Raw genomic sequence first — 10000 nt, forward strand, 5'->3', positions numbered from 1 at the left:
TACCTAAATCTCTATTAAGGGATTCACCAACCCTAGATCTACATTCAGGGGATGGAATTGAAGCAAAGAGAGTAGCATCATCTGCATATGCAACAAGCTTGTTTTCAAGGCCAAACCACATGTCATGTGTATATAGTATGAAAAGTAATGGGCCAAGAACACTACCCTGTGGAACACCGGATATCACATTCCTATAATCACTATGGTGTCCATCAACAACAACTCTTTGAGATCTATTACTTAAAAAAATCAATATTAATGCTAAGAAACGACCCACCCACTCCCAACTGTTTCAGTTTGAAAACAAGGGCCTCATGATTAACACGGTCAAAGGCAGCACTAAAATCAAGGCCAATCATACGAATTTCCCGACCACAATCAAGGGATTTCTGTACAGCATTGGAGATTGTAAGAAGGGCATCACATGCTCCAAGGCCTTTACGAAAACCAAATTGCAAACTAGGGAGTAGATGATTACCTTCAGCAAACCTATTAAGACGTTTTGCCAGAAGACGCTCAAAAACTTTAGATAATATGGGAGTTATGGAAATTGGGTGGTAATCAGTGGGACTTGAGCTACCACAAACACATTTACATAGAGGAGTAACATTACCAATTCTCCAACTAGTGCTAAAAGCTCCTCTTCTTGCTAACTTACGCAAAATAACAGATAACTTTGGAGCCAAGAAATCTGCTGTCTTTATAAAAAACAAAGGAAAAATACCATTTGGGTCTACACCTCCATTTGGGTCTATATATATACATATCTACATACATACATACATACATGCATACATACATATATGTATAAATATAAATAAATATATATATATATATATATATATATATATATATATATATATATATATATATATACACACACCAAACAGAATGGTAAGTGTATAACAATTGTTGAATTTGGAATGGGTATTAGGTAGTTAGAAGTATAAAATGCAGACATAAAAATTTTCAGCCAATAATCGTCATTAAAGCAGCTGTTATATTCATGGATAAGATCCTCATAAAACTCGAAATACCTCCAACACCCATTAGCATTTACCGCAAAGGGGTTACAGATCAGATGAGGAACAGACCCTGGCTGCAGCTATGGTCAAAACAAGACACTTCAGCCATGGTTCATCTACCTTCTTGCCGCAAAGCATGTTACTTAACCTTAGTTTCTGGTCTCACTATCCTCTAGTGCCATCTTTTTCTACTGACTTCGAGAAATAAATTTCATTGCATCAGACTCCAATAGATAAAATTCTTGATAACCTAAGTATCTTAACGAGGGAAAGACTAAACCCATTTCTTTAATTCAGGCTTATGACTAACATCAAGGTTAACATTGCTTTCCTAACCGTGCATCAGTCAAAGAGCATGACCGGGAAAATGCAATGTAAATAAGACACTTGCATTGTTCATTCCACACATGCAAGTAATACAAAGAAAACTACAGGGGCACTCAATAGTGCGCAGACCTCCGCCGAGGCAGCTTATTTCTCTACTTTTTGCTCAACCTTGACCTTGACCTTTGACCTTACTATGTATTAATTGGCTTGGATTTTCATACACTCAAATATGAACCAAGTTTGAATTCTCTATGACAAATGTTCAACACACAAACAGGGGGTAAAACATAACTTCCTTTCAACTTCGTTGGTGGAGGTAATAAGACACCTGAACTGTTCATATCAGATATCAAAGCAATGTAAATAAGACACCTGTAGTGTTCAGTCCAGATATCAAAGCAATGCAATGCAAATAAGACACCTGCACTGTTCAGTCCAGATATCAAAGCAATGCAATATAAATAAGAAAATGCACTGTTCAGTCCAGATATCATAGCAATGCAATGTAAATAAGACCCCTGCACTGTTCAGTCCAGATATCAAAGCAATGCTATGTAAATAAGACACCTGCACTGTTCAGACCAGATGTCAAAGCAATGCAATGTAAACAAGACACCTGCACTGTTCAGTCCAGATTGCATAGCAATGCAATGTAAATAGGACACCTGCACTGTTCAGACCAGATGTCAAAGAAATGCAATGTAAACAAGACACCTGCACTGTTCAGTCCAGATAGCATAGCAATGCAATGTAAATAAGACACCTGCACTGTTCAGTCCAGATATCAAAACAATACAATGTAAATAAGACACCTGCACTGTTCAGTCCAGATAGCATAGCAATGCAATGTAAATAGGACACCTGCACTGTTCAGTCCAGATGTCAAAGCAATGCAATGTAAATAAGACACCTGCACTGTTCAGTCCAGATATCAAAACAATACAATGTAAATAAGACACCTGCACTGTTCAGTCCAGATAGCATAGCAATGCAATGTAAATAGGACACCTGCACTGTTCAGTCCAGATATCAAAACAATGCAATGTAAATAAGACACCTGCACTGTTCAGTCCAGATAGCATAGCAATGCAATGTAAATAAGACACCTGCACTGTTCAGTCCAGATGTCAAAGCAATGCAATGTAAATAAGACACCTGCACTGTTCAGTCCAGATATCAAAACAATACAATGTAAATAAGACACCTGCACTGTTCAGTCCAGATAGCATAGCAATGCAATGTAAATAGGACACCTGCACTGTTCAGTCCAGATAGCATAGCAATGCAATGTAAATAGGACACCTGCACTGTTCAGTCCAGATAGCATAGCAATGCAATGTAAATAGGACACCTGCACTGTTCAGTCCAGATAGCATAGCAATGCAATGTAAATAAGACCCCTGCACTGTTCAGTCCAGATAGCATAGCAATGCAATGTAAATAGGACACCTGCACTGTTCAGTCCAGATAGCATAGCAATGCAATGTAAATAGGACACCTGCACTGTTCAGTCCAGATAGCATAGCAATGCAATGTAAATAGGACACCTGCACTTTTCAGTCCAGATATCAAAACAATGCAATGTAAATAAGACACCTGCACTGTTCAGTCCAGATAGCATAGCAATGCAATGTAAATAAGACACCTGCACTGTTCAGTCCAGATAGCATAACAATGCAATGTAAATAGGACACCTGCACTGTTCAGACCAGATGTCAAAGCAATGCAATGTAAACAAGACACCTGCACTATTCAGTCCAGATAGCATAGCAATGCAATGTAAATAAGACACCTGCACTGTTCAGTCCAGATGTCAAAGCAATGCAATGTAAATAAGACCCCTGCACTGTTCAGTGCAGATATCAAAGCAATGCAGTGTAAATAAGACACCTAGACTGTTCAGTCCATATATCCAAGCAATGCAATGTAAATAAGACACCTGCAATGTTCATTCCAGATATCACAGTATCAACGGAGAACACTTGGGAGAAGCTATTGCTAGGAATCTGGTTGTTGGGTGTGTTTATCATCGTCGAATGCTACAGCACAAACCTGACTTCTCTGTTTGCTGTTCGCTACATTACAGAGCCTTACCAGTCACTGAAGGATGTGGTGTCGGATTCCAGGGTTACTTCTATCTGGTTTCAGAATACAGCTTATATACAGTACTTGTCAGTAAGCAATGAATTATAATTATACTAGTGTATGAAAAAGATTAGGCATTTGATACTAATTATGAACATGCTTCATGAATAATTGACTGACCTATGCAGTGAATTTTTTGTTGAGATTTAAAGCATGTTTATGTGTCACTAATTCACAAATGACATTTGCACACTTTTAAATATCATACAGAATAAATAAGTTATTTGTCGTCGATGTGTCAACCCAAAAACGTAATCAATGAAGCAGGAATAGTATATAATTATTTTTGGATGTATGATAAGCCAAATGTATAGTAAATAGAATTTTATGGGTTTTAAAGTGTAAAATTTTAAATATCTATATATACACACTATAAATACAGTATAAACATACAGCACTTTATATATAAATATATATATCAAGCTCTCTTGGGCAGTTTTCATTAAATGCTAAAACACATGTCGTATCTACTATTACATATATTTATTATGTATGTATATATGTACGTATGTATGTATATACACATACATAACATACATACATATATATATATATATATATATATATATACACAGTATATATATATATATATATATATATATACACTCCTAAAAACCCGTAATTTTAATCAGAAGTTCTCCGTAAAAATATAGTTCTCAGCCGTATTTCAGTAATAGACACGACCGTAATTTTTATCCTAATTCGTTATTATCTTTTACGAGTTGGTGACCGTAATGTCACTTCTTAAGGTCAACAAATTTGCTTTTAAAACGGTAAATGCCTGACAAAATTTATTCCCGGATTTTACCGGTTTTTTTTTTTTTTTTTTGGTAGCAAATTTCTAAGTGTAAATATATTCGCTTTCAAAACGGTAAATGTCTAACAAAAAATTATTTCAGAATTTTTACAGTCTTTGCGGCACATTTTTAAGTGTGTATACATATACATACACACAGCCACACACACACACACACACACACATATATATATATATATATATATATATATATATATATATATATATATATATATATATGTGTGTGTGTGTGTATACGCACGTACTGTATATGGCAAGGGTAAATTTTCATATCTTTACTTCAATATAAACAAGTTAATACGTAATCTATAACTTTCAACCAGTCTGTCAAGTCGGGCGTGTTCTATGAAGTTGCCGAAACGGGAAAGCAAGGGCGAATCAAACAAATCGAACCTCAAGATTACGCTAAGATCGTGAATGACTTGGTGTCCAGGGGAGACCACGTCATGATCAACCCTCTGCTTATGATGAAAATGTTCCTGACGGAAGATTACATGGAGAATGGTAAACTATCCACAGATTTCCTCATCTTTTCTTTGATTAGTTGTCGATGTTAACCCGTATAATTTTCACTTAAATATTTCATTGTAATTACAAATATATTAACATTACTGTTCCCGACCCGTCAAAAAGGACGGCTAAATATTTAGATAGAAATGTACACAACTCTTCCTTCCACCCCACCTTTCCTTACTACAATCAGGCAGTTTCGGCAATTTGTGGGAGATCGTGCTTTCCGAGTGCACCTCTTGGGGTATCCTCTCTCACCAGGGTATGACTATTCCCTCTTCCCCTTACATGAGGGACGGAGAGAGGCTGCGTAGTCATACGTAAGGTAATGCCACTGGGCGTGACAGGAAAGATTATAGTTACATATTTATATATATATATATATATATATATATATATATATATATATATATATATATATATATATATATATATATATATATATATTTATAGTATATTAATGTTGAAATGCATATACGCAGGTGCAATCATCGAAACAAACATTTATTGGTTGATGTCTCGCTTGAAAGGCTTTGAAAGTAAAGATATTATGAAAGCGTAAAGAGAACACTGTAAATTAACTTGTATCAAATAAGATCAGAGTCAAGCGTGAACTTTTTTCAATAGTACTTTATTATTACATTTTAAGGTCTGACAAAATGGCCAGATCTTTAGATGGGGGAATGGAGTATAAATGAACGGTGGGGAGACTTGCTCCTGTAGATGATCCAGTATTACCCAGATATAATTATGAAAAGTTGCAAATGATAGGTTATCCAATCAAGAAAGACACTGGATTAACAAACGTAGAACAGAATAGTTCCTGGAATCACCCGCAAGTTGTGAAATTTTTTTTAAAACATTAATGTGAGCATGAAGATTTCTTTGGCATATGAGGAATAAGCGGAAGATAGATAATAGATTCAATTCGGCTTGACGCTTGTAAAGGAAGTCAAGCAATTTACATAAAATCGATAGACGACCAAAAATGATACTATTAATTTGCTCTACAAAGAAAGTCTACAGACCAAGATAAACAGTATGATCTCAGACTTTACTTACAGCGATCTAAAACACGCGCAAACATGAAAACCACCACAACGAAATTGTGCTTCACATTCCTTATCTTTCTATCTAAAGAGAGACGTAAAATCACCAGTGCTACACACTTTAAATTACGACAGAATATTCCTTTCATTTATCCTAACCTATCTTGTCCTATGACTAAGGTTCGGAATTACATAAACCTTTCTTCTTTCCTGTTTTGCAATACATGTTCTTAACTTTAAATAAGATCAGAACTACCGTATTATTACTACTACTAGCTAAGCTTCAACCTAGTTGGAAAAGCAAGATGTTATAAGCACAGGGACTCTAACAAGGCAAAATATCCCAGTGAGGAAATGAAACAAGGAAATAAACTAGATGAGAAGTAATGAACAATTATAATGAAATATTTTGAGAAGAGTAACAACAAAATAGATCTTTCATATATAAACTATAAGAACCTAAAAAAACAAGAGGAAGAAAAATAAGAAACAAATAGAATAGTGTGGCTAAGTGTACCCTCAAACAAGAGAACTCTACCCCAAGACAGTGGAAGATCATGGTACAGAGGCTATGGCACTGCCCAACACTAGAGAACAATGGTTTTATTCTGGAATGTCCTTCTTCTAAAAGAGCTGCCTAACATTGCTAAAGGGTCTATTTTACCATTACAAAGAGGAAAGTAGCCACTGAACAATTACATTACAGTAGTTAACCCCTTGAGCGAAGAAGAGTGATTTGGTAATCTCAGTACTGCGAAGTGTAAGAGGAATGAGGAGACTGTGGAAAGAACAGGCCAGACAATTCAGTGTATGTGTAGGCAAAGTAAAAATAAGCCGTAACCACAGAGAGAGAGAGAGAGAGAGAGAGAGAGAGAGAGAGAGAGAGAGAGAGAGAGATCCAATGTTGTACTAAGGCCAGTCAAAGGACCCAATAACTCTCTAGCGGTATTATCTCAACGGGTGGCTGGTACCCTGGCTAACTTACTTTCATTTTTTATACCTACATGAAGCTTTTTCTTTCCTGTTTTACAATTCATATTCTTAGCTTTAAACAGTTCTTCACTGGTTTCAGGTAACTGCAAATTCTATGTTTCGCGGGAAATGTTTTTACCCTTCACATTCTGTATGACTCTTCGGAAGTACAGCCCCCTCAGAGAAACTATCAATCAAGGGTAAGTCTCTCTCTCTCTCTCTCTCTCTCTCTCTCTCTCTCTCTCTCTCTCTCTCTCTCTCTCTCTCTCTCTAATGTATGTTATGAGCTTGGAACATTTGTCCTTCTTTATTTTTGCAATCTCCCTCTCCCTCTCTCTCTCTCTCTCTCTCTCTCTCTCTCTCTCTCCTCTCTCTCTCTCTCTCTCTCTCTCTCTCTCTCTATGAGCTTGGATAATTTGTCTTCCTTTATTGTGGCAATTTCCCTCTCTCCCTGTCTGTCTGTCTCTAATGTTATAAGCTTGGATCATTTGTCTTCCTTTATTGTTGCCCTCTCTCTCTCTCTCTCTCTCTCTCTCTCTCTCTCTCTCTCTCTCTCTCTCTCTCTCTCTCTCTCATTATAAGCTTGAATAATTTGTCTTCCTTTATTGTTGTTGCCTTCAACATAACTTTAAATGTTAAAGAACTAGAAGCACAAGCAAACTAGGAGATCAACTTAATACTTCGAACAATATTTCAGAATAAGAGCCGTAGTCGAAGGTGGTCTATACGACTACTGGCTGGACAAGAGCTTTGCAAATGCAAAATCCTGCAAGAATCCTCCTACTGTCATCACTGTCATGTCTCAACTTTCGTTAGCGAACACCTGGGTATGTGAAACCGACTCTTCTTTCTCATTCTATTTTTTCCCCTCAATAAAGAACAAATTCATGATAACTCTAATCTTTTGCTGTTACTGTTCTTAAATTATTTTATTCTAATTGTTCATTACTTCTCTTATAGTTTATTTCCTCGTTTCCTTTCCTCCAAGGGCTATTTTACCTTAGTGGAGCCCTTGGTTTATATCATCGTATTTATCCAACTAGGGTTGTAGCTTAGATAACAATAATAATAATAATAATAATAATAATAATAATAATAATAATAATAATAATAATAATAACTTGACTACATAAAATGTTAGACATGATATCCTAAGTATTTTTCAAATGTCTTCAATTACATTCTAGTAAATATTTTCAAATTTCTAATTTTCCTCTTGGGAAAACATGCTTACTCATGCCTCTTACCTAGAAGTATTTTCACCATTTGTTTTTAGCTTTCATAGTAATCAAAAAAATTTCTGAGTGTAAATAAAATATAAAAATAAAAAATGAAGTGCAGGGTATGTCACAAAAGGCCTATACATAATTTCTTCTGGATGTTTACTATTTCTTAGAGAGAGAGAGAGAGAGAGAGAGAGAGAGAGAGAGAGAGAGAGAGAGAGAGAGAGAGAGAGAGAGATAATCTAATCCTAGCATATTATTATTATTATCATTATTATTACTTGCTAAGCTACAATCATAGTTGGAAAAGCAGGATGCTATAAGCCCAAGGGCTACAACAGGGAAAATAGCTCAGTGAGGAAAGGAAACAAGGAAAAATAAAATATTTTAAGAAGAGCAACAATATTAAAATAAATATCACTTTATAAACTATAAAAACTTCAACAAAACAAGAGGAAGAGAAATAAGATATAAGATAGAAAGTGTGCCCGAGTGTACCCTCAAGCAAGAGAACTCCAACCCAATTATCAAATTTGAATCTTTCAAACTTCTTCCGACAGGAAAATTTCATCTCGAAGACTGGACGTGTTATAAATTTTAATTACCTTTAGTCATCTCTATTTACGATTCTCTAATCCTTCCCATTCTATTTAGGAATAACATTATTTCAATGACGATTGATGTTATGATGGCGGATAATTATCAATCATTCATTTACGAGATATAATTCAAACTTTAGCTCAGAGATCCCTTTGCTCTATGTTTTATAAATAACAGTCACATTAGTATTATGATATTTCAAACGATAAAAAATCAGACACTGGCCAATTTCCTTCACAAACAATCAGACACCTGTCAATTTCCTTCACAAACAATCAGACACCTGTCAATTTCCTTCACAAACAATCAGACACCAGTCAATTTCCTTCACAAACAATCAGACACCAGTCAATTTCCTTCACAAACAATCAGACACCAGTCAATTTCCTTCACAAACAATCAGACACCGGTCAATTTCCTTCACAAACAATCAGACACCAGTCAATTTCCTTCACAAACAATCAGACACCAGTCAATTTCCTTCACAAACAATCAGACACCAGTCAATTTCCTTCACAAACAATCAGACACCGGTCAATTTCCTTCACAAACAATCTGACACCGGTCAATTTCCTTCACAACCAATCAGACACGGGTCAAATTCCTGCACAAACAACCAGACACGGGTCTATTTCCTTCACAAACAATCAGACACCAGTCAATTTCCTTCACAAACAATCAGACAGCGGTCAATTTCCTTCACAAACAATCAGACACCAGTCAATTTCCTTCACAAACAATCAGACACCGGTCAATTTCCTTCACAAACAATCAGACACGGGTCTATTTCCTTCACAAACAATCTGACACCGGTCAATTTCCTTCACAACCAATCAGACACGGGTCAAACTCCTGCACAAACAACCAGACACGGGTCTATTTCCTTCACAAACAATCAGACACCAGTCAATTTCCTTCACAAACAATCAGACACCAGTCAATTTCCTTCACAAACAATCAGACACCGGTCAATTTCCTTCACAAACAATCAGACACCGGTCAATTTCCTTCACAAACAATCAGACACCTGTCAATTTCCTTCACAAACAATCAGACACCAGTCAATTTCCTTCACAAACAATCAGACACCGATCAATTTCCTTCACAAACAATCTGACACCGGTCAATTTCCTTCACAACCAATCAGACACGGGTCAAATTCCTGCACAAACAACCAGACACGGGTCTATTTCCTTCACAAACAATCAGACACCGGTCAATTTCCTTTACAAACAATCAGACACCGGTCAATTTCCTTCACAAACAATTTAACATGTTTAAAATGAGAAAAGTATTCCTATACGCATAACTAAGACGGTAATGCATAGTATA

At 36.0% G+C, this 10000-nt stretch overlaps 1 protein-coding gene across 1 annotated transcript in view; it reads left to right on the top strand.

Moving 5' to 3' along the window:
* The window catches only part of LOC137627183 (glutamate receptor 3-like), a 13069-nt gene that overhangs the window by 2633 nt on the left and 436 nt on the right, over window positions 1-10000 (top strand). Inside the window, exons 3-6 of the mRNA XM_068358259.1 lie at window positions 3310-3527; window positions 4638-4818; window positions 6946-7045; window positions 7543-7672. Of these exons, the coding sequence (XP_068214360.1) occupies window positions 3310-3527; window positions 4638-4818; window positions 6946-7045; window positions 7543-7672 (629 nt within the window). The remainder of the gene's footprint in view (window positions 1-3309; window positions 3528-4637; window positions 4819-6945; window positions 7046-7542; window positions 7673-10000) is intronic.

Source organism: Palaemon carinicauda, chromosome 35 (assembly GCF_036898095.1).
Source record: "Palaemon carinicauda isolate YSFRI2023 chromosome 35, ASM3689809v2, whole genome shotgun sequence".
In the NCBI taxonomy this organism is placed as follows: Eukaryota; Metazoa; Arthropoda; class Malacostraca; order Decapoda; family Palaemonidae; genus Palaemon; species Palaemon carinicauda.